The sequence below is a fragment of the Marmota flaviventris genome, chromosome 14 (genome assembly GCF_047511675.1).
Source record: "Marmota flaviventris isolate mMarFla1 chromosome 14, mMarFla1.hap1, whole genome shotgun sequence".
Taxonomy (NCBI): Eukaryota; Metazoa; Chordata; class Mammalia; order Rodentia; family Sciuridae; genus Marmota; species Marmota flaviventris.
In genome coordinates this window covers 87,958,430-87,984,707 of record NC_092511.1, presented here as the reverse complement: position 1 = coordinate 87,984,707, position 26,278 = coordinate 87,958,430, and the positions used below count along the sequence as shown (strand labels likewise).

The following is a 26,278-nucleotide window of genomic DNA, read 5'->3' as shown; positions in this document are numbered from 1 at the left end:
TTAGCTGTTATCTGCCATCCCACAAGAAGCCACCCAGCAGGCCCTATCTTAAAGCTAGCCCCTGAAGACGGTCAGCGGGCTATGTGTGCTGATAGACAATCGCACCATCACCAGCTTCTTCCAGCTGCAGGCCCTGCTCCTGTTTGGGCCCTGCCCACCCACACTCCCCAGCTCCTTCCTCACAGCCTCCCCTCTGACCGTCTGTCCCTCCTCGGTCTCCAGAGGCTCTAAAAGCCTAGCTTGCATTTTCGAAAGCATATTCTTTTCCAGATCCTCATGAAGGGTGCTTCCTGGCTCCTCTGCTCTCTTGGAATGTGGCTATGTGCTGGCATGCCTCTTCCCAGGCTGCCCGCCCCAGGTCCTGGAGCACTCACTCTGAACGTCAGAAACGCATCCACACAGGCGCACCTGGTGAGATGACTCCACATGGCACTGTGTGCAAAACTCCTGAACAAGACAAGACGCGGCCACGAGAACCCACAGGGACACAACTATGAAACTGAAAGCCGAGCCCACATTCTCTTCCAAGCACCTGGCATCTGACGTGTATTCTCCCTTCCTTTTTTTCTTTTGCAGTACTAGGGCTTAAACCCAGGCCCCTGCACATGCTAGGCAAGGCCTCAGCCACCAAGCCACACCCCTGCCCTCCACGGATTGTTTTCTTTTTTCCTCTGTCACCCTCCACCCAGGGTCTAAGCTGCCCAGGCTGGCCTTGAACTTGTAATCATCCTGCCTTACCTTCTGAGTAGCTGGGATCACAGGTGTTCACCACTGCACCCAGTTGTGGATTCTCCCTTTGAAGAAGTCTTTCACAAAACCCTGGACTACCTGGGGTTACAAGTAATGAAAAACCATTCATGTCTCTGAATTTTACTGAGCTTATTGCAGGACAACCTGTGTGAGGCAGAGCTGTGCAGGGAGCCGAGGGTGTACCACCAGGTCAGTCTACCTCTACCAATCAATACGCTGCCACGTTCCATTCCCTGCTCCTTCATGACTGAGCATTACTGTAACAGAGCTGCTGCGGTCAGTAATGTTTCCAGGAATCTGCTATAGTGAGCTAGAGGCACAAAGCTCATCCCCAGGGGCACGCACTTGGGAAAATTTGATTTTCTGTTGGAATTCACAGGGACATATAAAGAAATGGGTACTCATTGGGGTATGTCCTCAGGTTCCCATGAGGATGTTGACGGCTGATCAAGAGACAAAAGCTTCAGGCAGTTTCTTTTATGAGGTGAGAAGGGTAGGACAATGTAAAGGGACACAGAGTGGAAGGAAACAGAGAACAAAGGCAGGAGGTCTTCTCTGTAAAGACACCAGAAAACTAACTTCATTCAACCTACACAAAGTGCCCACAACTCCAGCAGGTGGGTGTCCATTTTAGAGGTGAATGTAGGCCACAATCAAATAATTTCCTCCAAGGACACGTACAGTACAGCCAGTAAATAAGCTAATGCATAAGGAGAAGCCATCCATCTGCAACACTTTGACATTGATTGTTCACTAAGCACTGGATCCCAGGCAGCAGCCAGCAAGGTGGAATAAGAGGTGCTGCACTGATGGGCCTCCAGGTCCCAGGACTGTGGCCAGAGGAGGGAGATAACTCAAGCCCACCCTGCGGCAAGAGCAAAGTGCCCTGTGCTCTAGCCCCCTTCTGACGGTCTGCCCTGCTGGGCACATCCAAAGCATTTTCCCCCGGGGATGTGCCGGTACCAGCAAAGCAAAGACTGCAGCAGCAACAGCCGCCACACACCTTCTGGCCTGACTCTGCTCTGGAACTGGCCCCACTGACCTACTGACACTCAATCCTTCTCGGACAAATAAAAGCCAGTTTATCTGGTTTATAAAGTAGCTTGTGAGAGGCATAAGCACAAAGAATGATTAAAATTATTATATGTCTTGCACATGACTTCTGACTTAAACTACTTTAGAATTTTACCCGAAGAAGACAGGAATCAAATACTACACAAAGACAGCTATGGGCGCAAAAATGACAGCCTTATTGCTCAGAGCATTACTGTTCCATATGAAATACATTCACGCCCCACAAAGGATCCCGGAGAAAGGTCAGGGAGGAAGCCCTGGGCCTACGACAATGATATTGGTCAGAGAGGGCTGAGACTGCTGGCACGTGGAGGATGACACTGCTGAAGGCTGACAGGAAGACAAACACAGGAAGTGAGCAGCTGCTGGGGTGACACACAGCAACAGGGAACACAGGAGGCCATTATGTGCTTCTACAGGGGAAAAAAATCCCGAAATATAGGGCACGGTAGTTGGTACTTGCTAAAGCTAACTTAGTGGGTTAGTCACTTTACAAGCTTCACAGATGGCCAGATGAGACAGGCTAAGAAATTGTGAGTGCTCCACAAAAATTAATCTGAGCCATATCTGAAATTATTTGAAAATAATCTACCTCTAAATGCTATGAGAGCCAATACAGACACAGCATTTTTTTTTAAGAACGGATTTACTATCTCATGGTTTCTAATAATATGTTTTCATGCATGTAGGTTAAGAAAATGCTAATAAGACCATTCTTCTTCACTGTAAAAAGATAAATGTCTGAGGCAGAGAACAGTGATGCTGCACGCCACTTATCTGTGGTGCACAGAACAATGACCACTCTAAGATGTCCGCATCGTCATCTCAGAATCCCGAGAATATGTCAGATCACACAGCAAAAAGGAATTCAGGTGGCAGATGGAATTAAGGCTGTAAGTGACTGATTTTTAAGAAAGGGAGGTTACTCTGTATTATCTGGGTGGGCCTGATGTCCTTAAAAGTGGGAGAGAGAGAAAAAAAAAAGAGAGAGTCAGAGACAGCAGTACAAGGAGCTGATCCACACTGTTGGCTCTGAAGATGGAGACAGGGGCCCCAAACCAAGGAAGCTTTAGAAGCTCCAGGAAAGAACTTAAGAGATTCTTCCCTAGGGAATCCAGAAAGAAACACAGCCCTACCAACGTTTCAACTTTAGCCCAGTGATACTCATTTCAGACTTCAGATCTCTAAACCTATAAAATAATGCATCTGTGTTGTTGAAAGCCAGTAAGTTTGTGGCTCGTTGTTACATCAGCAGCAACAGGAAACTAATACACTATCTCATCCTATATGAATTAACAGAAGTTTTTCTGTAGCAAAAGATTCAGGAGTAATACCAGAAAATAACAATCCTGTTCATACTGAAGAGGAGAAACTGATCTAGACAGCCCGACCTGTTTCTGGGAATGATGGCGCAACAGGGGCCAGGGTACCCCCAGCCTAAAAAAACCCAACACTCAATACTGAATACATTAAATGAGAGTTTTCAGAACCTGAACACCAGCTGACAAAGGACCTCAACCCCTGAGAGGCGGCAAACAAAGAAGATGAGTCCTACCATTCCCTTAGCTTACTGCCTTGAGTTACTAGGTGTTATGATCAGAATGAGAAGTGCTCCCCCAAAAAACTCAAGAGACTATATAGCAATGTTCAGAAGTAAAATGATTAGATTATGAGAGCTGTAATCTACCTGGTGGATTAATCCATTCAATGGAGTAATAATTTGAAAGGACAACTGCACAGAGTGGTAACTAGAGGCAGGTGGGTGTGGCTGGAGGAAGTAGGTCGCTGGGGGCGCACCTCTGGGGTTTACACTTTGGTCCTGGCTCTTCCAGCTCTCCTTATTGGCTGCCATGAGTTGAGCAGCTTCCCTCTACCATGCCCTTCCACCATGTCCCACCTCACTAGGGCCCAGAGCAACTGGGTCAGCCAGCCATGGACTGAGATCTCTAAAAGCATGAGCCTCAAATAAACTTGTCTCCTCTATGTTGTTCTTGTTAGACATTTTGGTCACAGCAACAAAAGCTCACTGACATACTAGGCTACAGCTCGGGGAGGGTCGCCCAGTGGACTCCGCAAATGGAAGAGACACAAACTGAGACTCCAAGGAAACCAAAGCAGCGAGAGTTCACAGGACAGAGTGCTGGGAAGGAGAGAAATGCACAGGGAAACTAAGGAGTGACAGTTCCCATCAAGTTTGTGGCAAAGTACTGATCACATGTAGTTAACTAACCAACCCTGGGAAAGGAACCACACAGAGGGATCAGAGGTACTGCACCTGGCATTCACACAGGGTCAGGAATAGTGCCTGTTCCCACCAGTGACATTGGAAAAAAACACAGTTAATGGAATACTGGTTATAGTGCTCTCAAGGGTCTTGCCTTAGCCATGGAGAATAATCCAAAACTGAGCACTGCTCCAGACCCACCTAAAGCAAGACTTCAGGGGCTGTGGATGTAGCTCTAGGGATAGAGCACTTGCCTAGCATGAAGCATGAGGTGTCAAGTTCAACTACTAGCGTTATGCAAACACAAAACAAAACTCTTATTTAGTTGACAGATATGACAATAAAACAAGTATTACAAACGTACTCCTATGGTCCAAAAAGAAAGAAATGGAAGATATAAAAAAGAACGAAACTATACTTCTACAAAAGTACCATGTGTGAGGTGAAAAACCGCACTGGGTGGGATGAATGGCCAATTGTGCAACAGAAAAGAAAGAACCCTGAAGGCAGAGCAGACCACCTATGCCACACGGAGCAGTGGGTTCACTTAGCACCCTAGTATACAGACGACTGCAATCTATACTGGGATTGGGAAAAGACAGAAAAAATACTGAAGAAAATATCCTAAGCTTAACAAAAACTAGAAACCCACAGATCCAAGAAGATCCTTGGTAAACACTTGGAGGCTTCAAATCAAAAGACCTCAGCTTCTTCCTAAAGAAACTACAAGAATGAAGATGAATGAAGAGCAAGTTACACCATCAGTAAGTAAAAGAAAATAATAAATACCCTAGTGAAATCGATGAGATAGAACGAGAGAGATAAAGCTGCTTTTTGGGGGAGAAGATTATGAAAATTGATAAAACTCTTATCAGGCTGATCAAGAGAAAAGGAGACAAATTATAACTATCAGGAATCACCACTGCAGATACTACAGATATTCAAGAGATAGGAAGGAAACACTGTAGACAAGTTTGTCACATGACAACTTAAATGAATGGTCAAATTCTCTAAAAGACATTAATTACTAAAGCTCACTTGAAAAGAAATAGGTTAACTCTGACTAGCCCTATACCTTAAAAACTGATGGTGTGGCTAAAAACCTCCCCCAAAGAAAAGCCCAGGCCCAGATGACTTCAATGGTAATTCCTACCACATAGTTATGGAAGAAATGAAGCCAATTCTAAATAGGCACTCCCAAAAAATTAAAAAAGGAAAAGAACTAATGCCAAAAGCAAAGACATTACAAGAAAACAGAACAGTATCCCTCATTTCCAAAGATGCAAATCTCCTAAACAAACTTTTTGTCAAAAAAATTCAAAAATACATCGAAAGGCTATTATGACCAATTAGGAAATGCATTATGTTATCCTTAAAAAAAAACAACAAAAAACTAACAGACACATAAAAAGTTTTTCGATAAACTCAACTCTCATCAAACCAAACACAGGAGAACTTCCTCAATCCAAGAACAGGAAAATATGAAAAGCTCCCAGCTAACATGGTGCTGAGGGGTGAAGCAGAACACTCTCAAGACACATGTGCCCACTCCTGGCACTTCCACTCCACACTGTGCTGAAGGCCTCAGGCAGTCCAATCTGGCATGAAAAATAACAGGTATCCAGACCAGAAAAGAGGAGGTAAAACTGTCTTTATCTGCAGACACAATCATCTATGTAGAAAATTCAGTGAAACCTCCAGCAAAGTTAACAGAGCTAAAGTCAGCTTAAGCAAGACTGGAGAATACAAAATCCACAAGGGAAAAATCAACTTATCTCTATATTCCAGTAATAAACTATCAGAACTGAGATTTAAAAAACAAACAAACAAAAAAAAAAACAGTATCATTTGTAAAATATGAGGGCTGGAGATGTGGCTCAGTGGTCATGTGCCTCCAAGTTCCATCCCTGGTACCCGCCCCCCACCAATTGGAGAAATCTGACAAAAGATGTAAAACTTACACTGAAAACTACAAAGTATTGCTTAAAGAAGATCTAAATTATTGGAGAAAATATCCTTGTTCGTGCACCAGAAGAATAAATATTGTCAAGCTATCAGTTCTTCTTCAGTTCCCTATAGATTCAGCAAAATCCCAACCAACTCAAGCAAGCTTGACAAGTTGATTCTAAAATTCATAATGAAATGTAAAGGAGATAGAATAGGCAAAACAACGCTGAAAAAGAACAAAGCTGGAGGAATTAACACTCTCTGTTTTAATTAATTATTACAGTGCAGCTCAGTGCAGCAAGCCTGCAGTCCAGGCTACAGGGAGGCTGAGGTGGGAGGATCACTTGAGCCTAGAAGATTAAGGCCAGTCTGGGTGATGTAGTGAGACCTGTCTCACCAAAGAAGCCATCATAAAGCTACGATGGTAAGAACAGTGTGGTACTGGGATCAAGATGCACAAATAGATTTATTTGAATAAAGGAGAGAGACACACACACCAGAAATAACCCATATCGCTATAAGCAACTGGTTTTCAGCATGGGCAAAGAATATAGTGGGGAAAGGCACATCCTCTTCAACGAAGTATTACTAGAACAATTGGGCATTTATATTAAAAAAAATTCTTGGTTCCATACCTCATGTCATATATAAAAAATAAAACAAATCATAGCTATAAAGACCTATGACTATAAAAATTCTAGAAGAAAACATGAGAAAATCTTTGTGATCTTGATATAGGCAAAGTTTTCTTAGATACAATACCAAAGACATGATCTATAAAGGAGCATACTGGCAAACTAAAACTTAATGAATTACTGAAAACTGCAATGAAATACCACTATACATACCTGTTAACTGGCTTAAAAAACAGACAGACAAAAAACCCTGGATGCCTAGTGTTGACAGATGTGGAAGAACTGGATTTTGTTTTTTAAGGTGCTGGGGATGGAACCCAGGGCTTTATGTGTGCTAGGAACATGTTCTACCATTAAGCTATAGCCCAGTCCAAGAATTAGAACCCTTACACAGTGCTGGCGGGAATATAAAATGGTACAACCACTGCGGAAATCAGGTTAGCAGTTTTTCAAGTTACATGTATAATTACCGTATAATTCCAAAATCCCACTCCCAGGTATTTACCACCCCACCAAAAAAAAAAAAAAAAAGAAATACACGCACATACAAAAACTTAACATATAAATGTTCACAGAAGCTTTGTAATGGCCCCAAACTGGACACCTGAATTTTCAGCAACAGATGGATAAAAACAATGATATATTCATACAATGGAATACTACTCCACACCACAAAGAAACAAACTAATGATACACATGAGTTGGACAAATCTCAAAGGCACTGTGCCAAGTAAAAGAAACCAATCTCAAAATCACACATACCACATGATGGCATTTATAAGACATTGTCGTGACAGAAAACTATGGCAATGGAGAGCAAAAAAAGATCTGTGGCTGCCAAGGATCAGAAGTAGACAGGGCTAAGTGCACTGGGACAGGACGAGGGAGTTGTGAGGGCTGAGGAAACTCTTCTGTATACTGACTATGGTAGACAAGTGCTAAAAGTCACAGAACGCCCCCCACCACCACCACACACACACACACTCACAAATTCATAAAAATATTTGTTAAGATAGAGTAACCGAAAGCTCTGCCCTTCACCCCAATGTCAATTAATGCCAACTTAATAACAAGGACATGGTTTTGAGGAAAAAGGGAAAAGAAGTTTTATTGCTTTGCTAGCAAAGGAGAAACACAGGGGACTCCTGTGCCTGAGGCTGTGATTCTGCCCATCAGGGAAAGCAAAGGGCTTTTAAAGGAGCTGCTCAAAGGCTCCATTCCAGGTGTGCTCTGGTCGGGTGTCCCAGGGCACCAGGATGGTGTGTTAGGGTTCACTTCCTAGATCCTGGGGCAGACTCTCCTTCCTGAGAAGCATGGATAAATCAAGGTCAAATTGTTATTCACCCCCAGGTTAGGGACAGGAAGAGGGAGAAGAGGAAAAGAACATGTCTTTTAAAAATAAGCCTAAGAGGGCTACGGTTGTGGCTCAGTGGTAGAGGACTTGCCTAGCAGGTGTGAGGCATTGGGTTCGATACTCAGCACCACATATAAATAAATGAAAAAAAAATAAAGGTCCATCGACAACTAAATATATACATATACATGTACACATGTTTGTGTGTGTGAGTGTGTGTATATATATATATACATATATATATATACATTCATATATAAATTTAAAAAAATATATAAGCTTCAGGGCATATATTCAGAGCTATATTCAAAGGGTGGCGTGGACCACTGTTCCAGGAACGCACACCACACACCTTCTGTGGCCCAGCTGCTTCTGCTTGTCAGTGCACTGAGGATGCACAGTCCAGCAGATACAGAGATCACCCTCATTCCTTTTTACAGGTGCATAATATTAATCCATTATAGGGATGTAACAATGTATTCAACTATACTATGGGCATTTACAGTTTCTTATATTTTTTATTTACAAATAATCACACTATGAATAACCTGTGGGTATGCACATGTTGTAAGTGTATCCCAAGTAGTGTATCTTTCCTAGAAATGGGATGGCTGAGTCAAAAATGTAAACCTATATGTAGCTTTGTTAGATTCTGCCAATTTTTTTTCCATGAAGATTATACCTCTTGTGTATTCCTACCAGTAAAGTATGAGAGCATGTGCTTTCCCACTGCCTCACCAAAAGTGCTGTAAAGCTTTGAAACTTATGCCATTTGAATAAGTGAGAACTTCATTTATGTTTATTTTCCTTTAGACAAAAAGAATATCAACATTTTAACAAAACTTTAGTAACAGTTTTACTGAGATATAATTTGCCCATTTAAAGCACACAATGCATATGTTCAGTATATTCACAGTTATGCAAACATCAGTACATAATTCCAAAACATTTCCACCAACCCTAAAAAAACTCTGAACCCATTAACAGTCATGCCCATACCTCCCTCCTACAGTCCCAGGATTAGCCAGTTCTTGACAATGTGCATAAAGGAATCTGGATCCCTGGTGGTCGGAGCGGCTCTGTGCTCTTGCCACCTCTGCTGCAGCAGCACCAGGATTCACTCCTTTTTCATGGATGGCCAACATTCCATTTTACTTATCCATTCATCAGTCAATAAACCTTTGTTTCTATTTTTGACTGCTACGAATAATAGTGTTCCTGTATGTTTTTATCAGCAAGTGTGTGTTATCAGCTGGTGTGGGTTATACCTAGGAGCAGAACTGCTGGGTTATAAGGTACCTCCATATTTCTTCTTTTGAGGAACTACCACATTGTTTTCCAAAGCAGTTGCACCATCTTATGTTCCAAAGAGCAGCATGTGGCCTACCAAAATCTCCACACCTTTCCCATCACTTATTACCTTTTTGATTGCAGCCATGCTAGCAGGTATGGTAGGATCTCACTGTGGTTTTCATTTGTGGTTCTCCAATAGCTAATCATGCTCACTACGAGCTCTATGACAGGCCGCAAGATGGCTCCGAGATGTCCAAGTCCTAATCCAGGGAGTTAATCCAGGGAGTTCCCTATATTGCAAAAGGGATTTGGCAGACATGATTCAAGTGAAGTAGAGGGGTTATCCTATATCTGGGTGGGCCAAATATAACCACACTGAGGAGAGTACCGGACAGTGGGGGGATGGGAGCAGGAGGTGGAATGAAGCAAGAAGATGGCGAGACATGATGAGGGGGCCAGGAACCAAGGAGTGCAGGAAGCCTCTCGAAGTCAGAAAACAGACTTCCCCCAGATACCTCTAGAAGCAGCACAGCCTGGACAACACCTCTGTTTGAGACTTCTGCCCCCCAGAACCATAGAAATAAACTTAGGCTGTTTTAAGCCACTGAAGTTGTGATTTACCACAGCCTCGGCAGGAAACTAAACATAGGGCCAGGGTTTTATCTGAAGTTGGTCACAGAGACACCCTCTGCCCAGCACAAACCAAAATCCCAGAATCCAAGGAAAGCAGGGTTTTTGTTGTTGTTGTTTTAAGCATAAGCCACATATACTTATGGATATTAGTGGAAATTTATATTCATCTGTATCTATTTATACACTAGTAACTTACTCCTGTTACATATAGGTTAAAGTATAATTGTTCCAACATTAGGGATTCAACCTAGGGGCATTCTACCACTGAAATGCATCCCCAATCTGCCTTTTTTCTTTTCAAGACAGGGTCTTGTTGAATTGCCCAAGCTGGCTTGAACGTGTGATCCTTCTGCCTCAGACTATCAAGTAGCAGAGATTATAGGTGTGCACCATTGTGCTCAGCAAGAGTATTTTTTTTTCTTTTTTGAGGGGGAGGGGTCCCTGGGATTGAACTCAGGGTCACTTATCACTGAGCCATAGCCCCAGCCCCTTTTTTTGTATTTATTTACAGACAGGGTCTCACTAAGTTGATTGCTTAGCGCCTCACTGATGCTGGCTTTTTAAAAAAAAGAGAGAGAGAGAGAGAGAGAATTTTTTTTTAATATTTATTTTTTAGTTTTCGGGGGACACAACATCTTTTTTTTTTAAATGTGGTGCTGAGGATCGAACCCAGCGCCCCGCGCATGCCAGGCGAGCCACATCCCCAGCCCCCTGAGGCTGGCTTTGAACTTGCGATTCTCCTGCCTCAGCCTCCTGAGCCGCTGGGATTATAGGCATGCACCATCACATCCAGTAAGAGTATGTTTTAATAAATGCTGTGCCAGCCGTCCTGCGCAACTTCTTTCTCAACATTTTTTTCAGCATTCCTACTTGTTTATTTTTCCATACAAACTTCATCATCAACTTTCCTAACTCCATAAAAAGGTTTGTTGGTATTTTTAAAAATATCAAGTTCAACGAGAAAAAACTGAAATTCTATCTGAAGCACAATGAGCATCTTCGGTTCATATCTACTTCTCAGTTCTTTTTTCCCAGATTCTGCACATTTTTTATTATTAAAATCATGTCGTTGCTACTATGGGTAGATTTTGCTAATGTCTGAAATATTTCAAAACTTTTTTTAAAGTTTTGGTTTGGAGGAAAAAAAAAAAAAAAGTCCACAACATAAAAACACCACGCCAGCTAGAGGGCACAAACAAATGTGGCCTGGCAGCTGCACGTGGCCCCATCCAGCCAGCATGGGCCACAAATTTTCATGCCAGAGCTCAGTGAGCTCAGAGAACTGCTGCTATAGCTGCTCCAGCCAAAATCAACAGTTCCAAGTCAAAACGTGTAACATAATTTCACCAGATAAAATTAAACCTCTACCCCTGACAACTCTTAAGCCTAAAACTCTTTAAAAATATGAGAATCTTCCTATTATCAAGAACATCTAACCTCAACCACCAGCCATGGCTATACTTGACAAAGAAACACAAGGTATTTCTCCAAAGACCACAGAAGATCAGGGCGCTTTGCCATCATCACTCATGTTTAACACTGTTTTGCAGGTCTGGCCAATGCAGAAATTGAAACATGTATGTTGTTATTCAATCAATCTGGACGTACAAAAATACCAATTTCATGTGGTTGAACTTAACATATATGTACATACATGGAAAAATGAAAAAGAACATTATAAGATGTCAACCAGTTCCAAATTTAGCTAACATTTTAATGCAATTTAGTTAAAAAAACTTGGACTGAGATATGGCTCAAGCGGTAGTGCGCTCGCCTGGCATGCGTGAGGTCTGGGTTTGATCCTCAGCACCACATACAGACAAAGATGTCCGCCGAAAACTGAAAAATAAATATTAAAAAAATTCTCTCTCTCTCTCTTAAAAAAAAAAATTAAGTTTGTTTCCACCAAATAATTTAGGGTTCATGGGGAATAAAATAAAGATACACAAGAAAATGCTTATGGAAAAAATAATAACTTAGGGAAACGAGATGACATGCCAAGCCAGCTAATGAAATTCACAAAAAATCTATATTACTTAAAATCACTTTAAACAGAAACAAATATGTATGTGAGGGTAAAAACAGAAAATCAAGAAACAGATCCAAGTATATAACAATTTGAACAAAAGGAAATTCTGTATATAATTCAACAAGTGGCAGTATAAAGAAACTGACTAACCATTCAAGACCAGACTCCCACCTGACAGCAATGCACTCTGAATGTAGGTATTTGCACATAGAAAGAGAAGCACAGAGATAAAGTATTGGTGAATATACAATCTTCAAGCACAGGGCTTTTAAGGCAATACAACAAAGGCAGAAACCACAAGAAAGAGTTATAAATTTGGCAGATAAATTTAAAAAGAGAAATACACAAAAAATTCAAATAAAAATAGAAACTTGAAAAACACTGTCCTTAATTCTGCATTCTTTTAAGTCAAAAAGAAAACCTCAAAACACCAAAGGGAAAAATGATGAAAGACTTGATCAAGCAACACAACAGAAATACAAAAATCCAACAAATGTATAAGTGCTTCTTCATCTTACTAATAATTGTTTTAAAATCAATTAAAACAATCTGCTTTATGGGCAGATTGGTTAAGAACTTGAGAGAATGGTGGCAACCAGGGCGGGAGCTGAGCACCCCTGCAGCCTTCCTGGGCTGATAGAGCTCTCCTGAGAGGCAACCTGGCAACACCTGTTTTTCAAAATAGGAAAAAGGGAGGTAAAGCAGGGAAGAATGGCACAAAAGGACAGAGACCAAAACATGGATGTCTAAAGTTGGTTGATTAGTTATGATTTTTCATTTACTAAACTATATTTTATAATTTGTCTTATAATCAACATGAATTTTGTGCAATTAAAAAAATTTCCCTCTGCAACTTAGCAAGATCTTGTCTCAAAAAAATAAAAAAATTTAAAAAAAAGAGAAAAAGAAAAAGGAATGTGGCTCAGTGGTTAAGTGCCCCTGGGTTCCATCCCCAGTACCTACACCCCCAAAACTTGCAAAATAAAAGCAAAAAAACAAAAAAAAACCCAAAAAACAAAAAACTTCCAAAATCCACCTCTGAGTTGTCTGTACACAAAGAACTATTATGTATTGGACTGCCTCATTGTATTGGAGGTTCAAATTGTAGTTAAACTATCATAAACAAGTACCTCCAGCAGTCCAGCAGGATGACCACCAAAACAGTTTTTTGTGGTAGAGAGAGAGCTGTCACCCATGTGGGACTCATGAGAGAATGAAAAGGAAGGCATCTGAAGGGGTTCAGGGTGTTAAGCTCTGAATTGGTAGGTGTTGTCGGCTTTCTATTCCTGTAACAAATACCTAATATAATCAGCTTATAGAGAAAAATGGTTTATTTTGGCTCAGTTTTGGAGGTTTCAGCCTGTACGTGGTTGGCTTTGTATCAAGCATGGCGCCAGTTAAGGTGCACCCTGCTTGATACAAAGAAAACGGCTGATCAGTGATGGATGGTTATTAAAATGCACCCTCAGGCAATTATAGGCAAACAGTGCTGCTATGTATCCCTAAAATGGTTAAAATCAAATTTGTATCAATATCACCATTTCAGAAATACTTTTTCTTAATTCTGTTTCACCTTTAACTGATGGGTAAGGGGTTCGCCACTTGCACACCTATAGTCTTGATCAGCAAGCTGCTCCCAGCTGCTCCCAAGGCCCAAGGTGAGGAAGGCTGTTCACCAGCTAGGGGCTGTTTGGAAGGGGTGGAGCCTTTATCATTGTTTTAGGCCATTTGGAATGTGCCCTAGAAGCAGACTGTGGGACCCAAGTCTTTCCCTCTTTTTCACATCCTCAGCAATGAAGAGAGCAGCTCTGCTCCCCACAGTCTCCCCACCAAACAGCAACAGCACCAACCAAGCATGGACCAAAACCTCCACAACTGTGAGCCAAAGCAAACCACTGCTCTTTATAAACTGATTATCTCAGGTATTTGTTACAGGAATAGAAAGCTTACAATACCTACCAGTACAGAACTCAACACTGAACCCCTTTAAACATTAAGTCCAAGGATAACAGGGTGCAGGCCTGAACCTCCAAAGGCTCATGATACTACACAAGTATAAATCAACTCAGATGCAGTTAGGAAGGAATGGACAGTATTCAGAAATTCTTCTCTATTTATAAGAATCTCTAGGATTCCAATAAAACTGGATCTAATCCCAGCCTCCTCCTATGTCTCTTTAATACAGTCCTCATTGTATTGGAGGTTCAAATTGTAGTTAAACTATCAAGTTGGTTGATTAGTTATGATTAACTTGATTAATTATGATTTTTAACCTATTTTCATGTTTAGCATTAACCCAAGAGAAGTCCCCCATACAGTGAGGTGGACTCTAAACATGTAAGAACTCCATTGTATCTGCACCAACACCACTGCAGCGCCAGCCCCCAGAGAGAAGTCACATCGTGGTAGTGCAGACCACTATTTCATTCTCCACTTGCTAACCAAAAAGCAATACTTGCCCTGAGCCCACATCACCAATTCATAGAAGCATTTTTTTAAGAGCTCCAATTTTACCTAAGTGTTGTTGAAAGCATACTGCTCTACCAAATCACTGTTGGAATGACAAACTGTATCTCAAGGCTCCTTACAAATACAGTTAAGATACAGGGAGCACCTCTGTACCATAAATAATTCCCTTTAAAAAAATCTGCTTCCAATTTAATCATTCCCCAAAAAGAAATCCAAGTAGGGCCTTTTGCCATCCTGTGCATACAAACTGCTAATTAACTTGAATCAGTAAAGCTGGCTTACACTAGCTCTCAAACTTTACTGCTGAGACAGTTTTTAATATAACTATATAGGAAATATTAGCTTTTAGAAACCAAACTGTCATATCATTCTGCAATCATTATAACTGATTTTTAAAATAGTCAAAACTGTTAGAATCAAAGATGATTTAAAATACAGTTCATTTTACGGACAAGTAATCTAAGGAAATATCTTAAGCATCTAGTTCTTTTTCTTGTTTCAAATACATAATATTTCTCTATTAAAAACAAAACCCACATATTCACATCTATTAGTCATACACTAAAAATGCATCTTTGATTTACAATAAAACACCTAAGGAATAAATCTACGGAGGTGAAAGATCTGTACACTGAAAATTTGTATAAAACACCGCTGAAAGAAATTAATGGCATGAATAAATGGTAAGCTAGTCTGGGTTCATAGACTGGTGGACTTAGGATGTCAATACTACCCAAAGTGATTGATAGGTTCAATGCAATCCCTATTCAAATCCTAATGGCATTTTGTTGTTGTTGTTGTTGCAGAAATAGAAAAAAAAAAAATCCAAAAATCCCATAGAATCTCAAGGGACCTGAAATAGGCAAACTAATCTTAAAAAGGAAAAACAAAGTTAAGAGGTCTCACACTTTCTATTTCAAGACATATCATAAAGCTGCAGAGATCAAAATACAGTGCAGCACCAGCATGAAGACACAGAGAGACAGCAATTATATAAAAAGCCCAGAAATAAATGCTCACATTGACGCCAAAAGCTCTTCATGGAAGGACGCAAAGACCACTCATTGGGGAAAGGCTAGTTTTTCTGACAAACGGTGCTGGGAAAATCATACTGTCACAGGAGAATGAAGTAGGACTTAATCCTTACAACATACACAAAAATTAATTAATTAAAAATGCATGAAAGATCTAAATGTAAGATCCCAAACTATAAAGCTCCTCCTAGAAGAAAAACTAAGGGAAAGATTCATGACACTGAATTTGGCAATAATATCTCAGATATGACACCAAAAGGCAACATAAGCAAAAACAGACTACAGGGACTACATCAGAAACCTGTTAAACCGTGAAAAGGTAACCTGTGGAATGAGAGGACACACTTGCAAACTATCTGATAAGAGGTTACTATCTACAGTATTTAGAGAGCTCCTACAATAAGCATAAAACCTAATTAAAATCTTGAACAGACACTTCTCTAAATATATAAAAATGGCCAACAAGAAATGAAAAGATGCTCGGCATCACTAATCATTAGAGAAATGCAAATCAAAACCACAATGAGGTCCCCTCAGCCATTAAAATAGTCACTATCCACCCTCCACCCCCCCCAAAAAGAAAACCAAACAAATAACCGGTGTTAGCAAGTATACAGAGAAGCTGGAAACTTCACACACTGTTGGGATTGCAAATGGCACAGACACAATGCAAAACAGCGTGGCAACGGCTGCAGAAATTAAATAGAAACCAGCATATGATCCAGGAATCTCATTTCTGGATATATATCCAAAATGACTGAAAGTGAGGTCTTGAAGAGAGATCTGGACCCGCATCCTCTTGGCATCATTCATAACAGTCACGAGGGGGAAGCAACCCAAGTGTTCACAGATGAACAAAATGTGGCAAATACATATAATGGAATATTATCCTGCCTTTAAAAAGAAGGAAATTCTGACACATGCTACAGATGAACATTATGGACATTATATTAAACAAAATAAGCAGGTCAAAAATGACAAATCTTATATGATTTGCTTCTGTGAGTTATCTATAGATAAATTTGAAGAAACAGAAAGAAAAATAGTGTTTACCAGGCTGTATGGGTGAGGGGAGGAAAATGGGGAGTTGTTTAATGAGTATAGAAGTTCCAGTTTTGTAAGATGAAAAAGTTCTAGAGATCTGTTACACAACAATGTGAACATAATTAGCACTACTGAACTGTTGGCTTAAAAATGATTAAGATGGCAAATTTTACGTGTTTTTACCACAATTAAAAATTTTTAATAAGTAAAACCAAATAGTAAGTTTCCTAACTCTGTCATGACCTTATACATTTTTCAGACCTCTGCCCTATGTGTTATATGCTATAAAATGAATGCAGCAACCAGCAAAGGCCAATTCTTGAACAACTTTGTAGAGAAGGAACAAAAACTAGAAATGAACTTCTTCTGAAAGCTTTGGATACTAACTTTGAAAGAAATTTCCCTTCAAACAAATGCCAATTCCACTACAGCCCTTGGATTGTCTCAGTGCCTTTCGACCCAGGAACAACTTCTAAGAACATCCCATATCTTTAGACTAATGTCACAGCAATCTAGAGCTAAGGTGTAGTCACAGAATGCAATATTGCTTAACCTTAACCTAAGCAACAGAACCAGGCACCAGAATCATCCCAACACCAAATGCTCATTTTCTTGGATTATCCACTCATCTATTTCCTTCTAAAGTTCCTTCATGATCCAGAATGGGCTGTGAGCATTTTATTTCAATATTCTTTTTGGTTGTAGATGAACACAATACTTTTACTTATTTTTATGAGGTGCTGAGGATTGAACCCAGTGCCTCACATGTGCAAGGTGCACGCTCTACCACTGAGCCACAACTCCAGTCCCTGTGAGCATTTTAATGGTTAACAAGTTGACAGAATATGGCTGCCTAAAAACAAAAACCCATGTTGGGATGAACCCAACTACTATGGTATAACTACAGAGCTCTAAGAAAACAAAACAAAATACAACAACGACAAAAATCCAAGAAAGGACCCTTCACTTTAATACTTAATATACTGGTTTTACACAAACTGGCATGCCTGTTCTTTTGCCAGGTGGTACATAATATAATAAAATGTACATCCTTAAGTATTCATTCAGGATTTGGCTCTAAGGACAGATGGGCTGGGATGGAATCCTGGCCCTATCATTTATCAGCTCCATTGCCAAAGGGCGGCGGAGACAGCACTGGGGATTGAACCCAAGTGCTGTGTGTCCTAGACTAGCACTCTATCACTGAGCCACATCCCAGTCTTTTTGAGTTTTGAGACAGGGCCTCACTAAGTTGACTAGGCTGGCCTTTAACTTGTGCTCTTCCTGCCTGAGCCTCTGAGGTAGCTGGGATTCAGGTGAGCACCACCGTGCCCACCTAATGTTGGGTATATTAACCTCTCGAAGCCTCAGGTTCATGCATAATCTACACACTGGGGTTTTAAGAGAATCCGAAAATCTTAAAATCCAAAAGCCACGTGGGTGATGGTCTCGCAAGTATCCGCAGTTCATTTTAATTACAAGCAGAAGCAACATGTGGGGAAGGCAAAGGTGGCACCGCTCCATGTCCTATTACAGCAGACTTCCTAATGACATCTGCACCTAAGTTGAGGTTTTCAACTGTAGGTTTCTTGTTTACTTATTTATTTTGTACAGGGGACTGAACCCAGGAGTGCTTTACCACTCAGCTACAACCCTCATCATTTTTTACATTTTTAAATTTTGAGACAGGGTCTTGCTAAATTGCAAGAGGCCTTGAACTTGAAATCCTCCCCACACCCTCCTGAGTCATGGGGATTATGTCACTGCACCCTCCTGCCTTTACCTGTACTCTTGACTCTAAACCTAAGTAACAGGTATAAAAAATGGAGGATGAGGTCATTTTAGGCAAATCTTCATTCAAAACTATGTACTCACTGCAGATGCTGACAGAGGTTCTGACCTATAGAAATTCCAGTCTGGGTGAAATTGTTTCAGTATCTAAATGGGCAGTTCATGACTGTCAAGATGAGTGAGTAGCCAAGACATCTGGAGTTCAGAGGAGCACCAGGACTGAACGGAAATGGGAAGAGTAGCAAGTAAGAGCCTCCTGCAGTGCCCCAGCTGGAGACCAAAGGGCAAGGGAGAGCTGAGGGACACAGGGCCTCACAGGCACTGATACTACTGGGTAAAGGGTCAAAAATGAGTTTGCTGTGGCAGAAGAATAATGGTGGCATTAATAAAAATTGGGTAACTAAGGTGGGTGCCAGATAACCCTGGCCTGGACACAAATGGACAAGGACATATGATGGGCAACTGGACAGCTGGGGCACAAAGATGTCCAAAATCCAGAATAAAAACCAGGCCCAGTGCTGCTGAGGTCAGACAGAAAGGGGACCTCTTAGTATGGCAAAGCTCTCAGAAAGCTCGGTTACATGAGGTGAGTTTAAAGTATCAAAGACCAGCAAAGACTTCATTTTTTCCCCAAATGTAGTGATCACTTCCCTGGATGGCAAATTGGACAATTTTACGTCTGCTCCCAAAGCTGAGCTTTTGGGCAGGTGCCTATGAGGCTCCATTTTAAGAATGACAATGCAGAGGAAAACAGTTACCAGCCAGAGGAGGGAGGCCAATGCTTCCCACTATGGTCTCCAGTCCTCCTCACAGGGTGCAGCAGCATTTAGGAAACACTGAAATTCATTAGTAAAGTGCTTAGTAATTTCTCTTTTCGTAGGCCCTAAAAGGTAGTCTCTCTATCTCCACACAAAGGGAGTATCTCACTCTTCAGAAAGACTCCTTAAAATACATCTTGACATTATAAAGTAATAATTTGGCTAAGAAAAAAAATCTCTCTCCCCAATCAATTCTACTACCCTAAGGCAAATCACTATTCCATTTGTATCTCTATTCTTCTGGCCTTAGTCCTAAGCACTTGTCCTTATGCTCTGTAGAAAATCCTTTCTACCATTCTTCAGCACTTATGCCACAAATATAGCTTAAAATAAATATGTGTACACCAAACTACAGTGCACCAGCAAAAAAATTTTAAGTACTAATAAAGACTGTCAAACTTTACCCTGCCATCAATTGCCAATTAATGATAACACATGTGAAATTCAGATTTAAATTTCAGGAACTGAAACAACCATGGAAAATGTCCAAGTTTACATTTAATAGATATCTACATTATAGCTCTTTTATCATAAATTAAAAGACACCATGCCTTCCAAAAACCCATTTCACCATCAAACTATGTTATACATAAGAGGCTTTTTTGAATTAACTCTTATTTGCTTGTCATAATGGGCTGATTTATACCTGAAAAGAAACTAAAAAGTATCCAAATATATACACACAGAAATATTTTCACTCTACATAAGATATTTTCACTCTCCTCCACACACATACACTCACTATTCTTAGTATCTAGATCCTAGCCTCAAGAAAGATCTTGACACCAACTCAGAGTGAGTGAGTTATCTGTAGTAATTATAGTAAGTTCCACCTCTGGCAATTATTTCAAAGTCCTTACAAACTTTTGAACACAGCCCAAACAGTGTCAAAGATCCCTTTCCTCTGGACTAGCGATAACACACCCCAAGATCAGTTAAGATGGATGTTAAGATACAGGAATGTTAAAAGACACAGGATGTTAGGACAAGAAATGGCTCATGCTCCAACTCAAAAAAGAGAACACTTAGTTCTAACACAAAAAACTACATTAGACAATTTAGCTATGTCTGCAGCTTTTCTTTGGGACACAAAGATAAGTGTCCAAAGTGTTAAGTGTAAAAAGGGACACAAAGAAAAGTGTCCCTTTTCTTTGAGTTTTCTTTTGAAGATTTCCTAGTGAAATTCTACTGCAATGCAGAAAAAATACACAAACATACAAAATATCCAGAAAATTAGTTAAGCTATAAAGAATCCTCAGGGGATAAACAGACAAACTCAACTGAGCTATCTTCAGAAATCTGCCCAGACTTGCTGAAAAGCCCCAACAACACTCTTTTAGGGCAAATGTTATGTTTGCACCACATCAGATGCCAAATTCACAGTGTCACAATCATGTAAGAAAAATCAAAGGCATTTCCCCTACTTATTCAAAAACACTGGCATTTGATCAGCAAGAAAGTTTACAGCCCAGGCCATTTGTAGGGATATCTTAGGGAATATTTGATTAGAACCAGACCCGTTAATGATGGGCAGAGGCCTATGTTCTACATTACTTTGCTCACACACATTGTTGATACAGATACTGCAGGGGCCACAAAGGCCCAATGGCTGGCTGAACCACTTCTTTTTCCACTTAACACTTTGAAAGCTATTCTCCTGGATGAGCCTTACATACATTTAAGGATATTAGAGAGGTGTGCTAGAACTTGGAAACTACACAAATGAGAACTTAGCAAATATATTTTAGGCTGACAGTTGTCAAACAAGAGGTTTGTTTACTTAACTGAACAAGGAGATTTAGCATATAAAATGGCTGTTGGGAAGATATGCAGAAGGATAATACAAATCTAATACTTTACTACACTCCATCATGACTCTGGTTCCCTGGGCTAGCAGCTCATGAAGATATTCATTCACTCAAAGGCTAAGTGCCTTCTATGTGCCTGGCACTGTGGAAGGTAAGCAAAGGAACAGGAAGACAAGAACACAACACCCCACCCCCACCAGGTCTGTGTGAAGTCAAGGAGACGTGCCCATTAAATTATTGCACCACTGTGGGTTTACAGAACACCCTGACATGCCCGAACGTCTAGGACGGGCCAACAGTAAGAATACTCAATAACTGCACATCTGTAAACAATGATGATTAGGCCTGACTAATCCTAAAGCAGCAATATTCTACCCTGGAAATAATCTTGCCTCTGTCAATTAATCCTTGGTATAGATGGCGACTATCTGAAAAATTTCCACCTATGTTAACCCAAGCTAAGGCTGCTTAGAAAGTGAGGGAATGTAACCTACGTTTTCAACAAAAATAAATGGTAAACTGAAGCACATTTACACTTGATCTCTAATTTGGTTGGCATTTGCTGTGGCCTTCAATAACATTAAAAAGCAAGTAGAACATCAACTCTAAAGGCACCATGGCAAGAAATTATTTTGTTGTGGAGTTAATGTCAAATAGAAGCTAAACTGCCAAGTTTTCTTAAACAAAAAAAATCACTTTAGTGACTTCTTCATTACAGTTCTGTGACCACTTATATTCCCCTAGGCTCAAAAACAGGTAGTAGAGACAAATTTACACAAATTGGGTGGTCAGGATTTTAAAATAACTTCTGACCCCATCAAAGTGCCAGTTTTACAGTCAGACAACACTAATGAGTTTTAAAAATAGGGGCCAGCCCTTAACTGTAAATTATAGTTAAAAGGTTTGCAAGCTGAAAACTTACTCGATTTTAAACTCTTACACATCAAAGAGAGAGGCACCGAATTATATGTGACTTTAAAATAAGTAAGAAACAAACTGGCTTTCAATAGCTACTAGAGAGTTAAATGGAATTGTACTCAGACCTACTAACAAGCTAAAGGATCACCACTACCGCAAAGCGATAGTGAAGGAGGAAGCCAAAGAAACAAGACTACCCTCAAAGAGACCTCTGAACAGATTCAAATTTTGGAAGCCGTGTTTTGAAGACTTTTCACCAATCTTGCTATTTTTAACATGGCATTTTAAAGTGAGCTCCGTCTGTACGCCGTTATAAAAATGCAACACCCTCCCCCCCAAAAAAAGTGTTCTAAGATTTACCTATTAGCAACAATTGGGCTTAAAAACTATGCCCCTCCTACACAGCATAGCGGGCCGAGCGGCAAGAACATTCGAGCTCGGGAAGTTTGGAAATGGCAGTGACAGGGGACAAGGGGAAGAGACCACGGAGCTCGGGAGCAACTCCGCGCGGCCGACGCGGCGAGCTGGCCTCCGAGCTGCAAGTTCGCGGCCCGGGACGGGACTCGACCCACCAACTTCGCGCCGGGGCCGACGCGGCCTCCCCAGTCGCAGCCCCGCGGCGGCCTCCGCGAGAGTGGTGACAGCGCAGCGGCAGTGGGTGCCGGCGGCGGACACTCACCTTCCTTCTCGGCCCGCGCCGCGGCCACCACGAGGGTCATCACCAGGTGCAGCGCTCCCAGGAAGCCGGCGGCCGCGCTCCGCGGGCCCCCGCCGCGGCCGGCCGCGGGCTCCAGCCCGGTCCCGGCGGACGCGGAGGCGGCGGCGGCTCCCGCTCCTCCTCCCGCCCGCTTCCCCATCGCTGCCGGCCGGGGGCCGCCGCGCTAGAGCTCCGGCGCGGCCCTTCTCGGCGACGCGGCGGCGCGGGAGCCGTGGTCCGGGATCCGGCCGCGGTGCCGGGAGCGAGAGCGGTTCCGGGCCCAGGGCTCGGGCTCAGGCGTGGGTCTGGGTCCGTGCGTGCGTGTAAGCGAGAGTGTCAGTCACGGCCTCGGCCTCAGCATCGCCTACGAGGAGCCGGAACGGAGAGGCCGCGGGTCAAGCACAGCGGGCGGCCATACTGGAAACGGGCAAGGACCGCGGGCCCTGGGCGCTGGCCTGCGAGGGGCGGGGCTCGGCTCTGGGCACCGCCCCCGCCGTGCAGACACCTGGGCCTGTCTTTCTGCCCCAGAGTCCGTGGGTCCCAATTACTTGTACCACTCTCGGAGACTCACGGCTTTACCGGCCAGACGGGTCTGGGACCACACAACCCGACCCCATCATCGTTGCCCGGCCATAGACAAGGGAGGCAGGCCCAGGCCCGGCCGCCAGGACTTATGATGGCCGCTTACGCTTCGTGGAGGCGTGACGGCGATCACGTGGAGACGGGCAGCCCCGCCGCGCAGCCGCCGTGGGCGTGGGCGGGGCTGGGGCTGGGGCTGGGGCTGGGGCTGGGGCTGGGGCTGGGGCTGGGCGGCGGGGCTCCTGGGAGCTTCGGCCGCGCCTCCGACGCCGCGGCGCTCTCGTCTGTGCTGCAATGCGAGAACTTTCCAGGTGCCTGAGTGCCGGTCTAGACCCCAGGCCAAGCGCGAAAAATGCATTTCAGTGATTCCTTCTGATGGCGCCTCTGCCTTTAGGTCGCTTTGACGTCGAGAATACCCCGGGTCTGACTCAGTTCTTGGTGGTGCTTCAGGATTGGGACTCCTCATCTTCGTGGTTCCCCATTACTCAGGAGGTGCTTTTTGGCATCCTCTGGCCTGTGCCCTTCTTGCCCCAAGACCCCGGAGGGAGAGTGTTCTTTAGGAGAAAAAACAAACAAACAAACAAACACACACACACACACACCCTGGGGCCATGCTGGCTTTCTCTGTCTAGGAATGCTTCTTCAGACGTGTCTACTCCTATATTTCTTAAAAGGCCCAAATCAAACGCTGTCTCCTTCACAAGCCACATCATGTCTCTTAGATGCCTTTTCCATCTCAGGTTGAGGTTCTTGGTGTTCCTGGGGAGGTGGAGGAGTCACTCTTTACTCATCTTTGAGTCTTGCCCCCAACTCCTAGTCCAGCACCCTTTTACTTGGCTCAGCTGGTGGCCCAGAGTGTCACTAGATTCACAAAGCCAGGTTTGCCCGTTATATGTCTTAGAACAAACCAGATGAGAAAAGATTTCAGAGACTTCACTAAAGGGACAGGCGCGATAGGCATGCTTATAATCCTAGCAATTTAGGAGGCGGAAGCCGAAGGATTGCAAGTTCAAGGCCAGTCTGGGCTGTCTCAATTAAAAAGAAAAAAAAATTTTAAAGGCTGAGGATGAATTTTTAAAAAAGGAAAGATTTCTAAAAGGCTTTGAACTCATGGGAAAAAATCAAGTTCAAGGATAAGTCCCTCAACAGTCCTACTTGAGGCAGTGTGGAGGCAGTAGCCCTTCCCCCATTGCCAGGTTCAAGGCAAACAAGCCTCTCGAACCATGAAATGCTCAAGTTCGCTTAGGCAGGAATCAACCACTTTCTATATTAGCCTGAAGCACAGGAGTCTCATGGGAAATAACTTGCATATGTCTATAATTGGAGCTTAGACATATACAGACAAGTCTGATCAGAACTCAATCCCATGAAGCTAATGAGGCTTAGGCTGCAGTACCCCTCTTGCACAAGTTTCTTCCAAGGCCCAGCAACTAGTTGTTTTTTTTTAAGTTTATATTCTTGTTCTTAAAGGCACCCTTCCACTAGTTGGGTAAGCTTTAAAGAACTACCATAATTGAACTCTCTCCTTCACAAGAGATGGAAGTTTCTTGCCAGGAAAGGCTGATGAGACCACTGGTAGTATAATATAGTAGTAAAAGAAGTTATCGTTTAGACAACTTGCTAACCTGTATGTTGGCAAGCTCCTGGAGTTGAGCCACTGTTGCCCCACCATCTGCTCCCTGCCAGGACACTCAAGTGTCTCCAGATCCTCCAGACCCTCCTGCAGCTGAGTTGTGAACTTCCCTTCTCTTTTGGGCTTTCAAGAGCCTGGGCATGTGGAAGGTAGAGGCTATTTAGCTGGCAGGGAAAACCTGCTACGGGCTAAACCAGTGTTTCTCAAAGTGTTATCCCTAGCAGCAGCACTTGGGATCTCAGTGGAAATGCAAATCAGCAAGCCACAATCCAGATCTGTGGAGTCAGAGACTCTAGGTTTAGATAGTTAATAGCAGTTTAGGTTACCTTTGCTAAAAGCAGTGACTCTTCAGGTCTGCATATGCCTAATAGTAACTAAAAGTAGGATAAAGCCTGGCCTCTCTGCCTTCATCTTGTATCTGACTCCTTTGCTATCTTAAACGTTGGATTTAGTTCTTGTTCAGCTCTGCAGTTAGACATGTTAATCATTTAAGAAGTATTCATCTAAAAACTGGTAATAACTTAGTAATTTAGCTAACCTCAATTGTCCCCCTTGAAGATTTGCAACATCCAACTTCAGACCCCTATAAGTGGTGCCTGGAAGTCCCCAGTCATTGCCCCTTTTCAGAATCACAGGTATGATAGATGTGCATCCTGAGCATCCAGTGGAAATTGCCCTCCACCCTCCAGTGACACAGAACTTCTCCAGAGCCACCTCATCGCCTCACAGAAAGAGAACAGAGATTGATCAACCAGACCACAGTTTGACCAAGACTGCTTGATTATACTAACCTCTTGCCTCACCCTCCCCAAATTCTTACTTCCTGTATTTTTTAATTTGTGAAATCCTTCATGAATTTGCATGTCCTTGCACAAGGGACATGCTGATCTTCTCTATATTGTACCAATTTTAGTATGTGTGCTGCCAAAGTGTGCGCTCTTCCCCTGTTAAAACCTAAGGCCCTGTTAGCACAGCACCCTGGAGACAGGGCTGAGCTGCTGAATCTAATTTTGGTCTTCCCAGTATGGCCATATCAATTAAAGTTTTCTTTTCTGTGTGGTTTTGGGAGTGAGTGGCCAGACCTGGTTTTTTGCCCCTCCCCCACTAGCCAGGCCTCTGTAACAAACTTCAATCGTTGTTTTGACAAATGGGGGATTGGGGAACAGGCTCCAGGCTGAAGACCATCGCACTAACTTGACTCATGCCAAGAGTTGCAATCTGTGGGGACACCTCAGTTTCTGTTCATTTTGCTCTCTACCCACATTAGTAAATTACCACTGGAGGTGGAGTTATAAGAGACTCAAATACATTTTGGCTTCAATTCCAGCCAAATGGAATGGATGCTGGGCAAATTACTTGATTTTTTTTCTGGCCTCCATCTCCTCTGTAAAATGGGTTTTGTAACTAAGAAATTTGCAGATATTAAGCAAAATGTGTTTATAAAACATATAGAATAGTGCCTTGCTCAAAGAAGATTGTCAAAAGTGATTATTATTATGCCTTTTTCAAAACACTAGGCACAGTGGACTTTCAAACATCGTTGATCAA

At 42.4% G+C, this 26,278-nt stretch overlaps 1 protein-coding gene and 1 non-coding gene across 4 annotated transcripts in view; both read right to left on the bottom strand.

The window, feature by feature from the left end:
* The window catches only part of Tmem131 (transmembrane protein 131), a 160,424-nt gene extending 137,421 nt beyond the window's left edge, over positions 1-23,003 (bottom strand). For 2 of the 3 annotated variants that reach the window (XM_027950670.2, XM_071601866.1), the window contains exon 1: positions 22,501-23,001. In XM_027950670.2, coding sequence (XP_027806471.1) covers positions 22,501-22,678 — 178 coding nt within the window. In that variant the 5' untranslated portion in view covers positions 22,679-23,001. Of the gene's footprint in view, positions 1-22,500 lie in introns of all 3 variants that reach the window. The other variant, XM_071601865.1, reaches the window with a different exon arrangement.
* Positions 23,004-25,563: 2,560 nt separating this feature from the next.
* LOC114104529 (U6 spliceosomal RNA) lies at positions 25,564-25,667 on the bottom strand. The gene has a single exon (XR_003584856.1). It is a non-coding gene; the product is annotated as a U6 spliceosomal RNA (small nuclear RNA).
* Between the last annotated feature and the right edge of the window lie 611 nt (positions 25,668-26,278).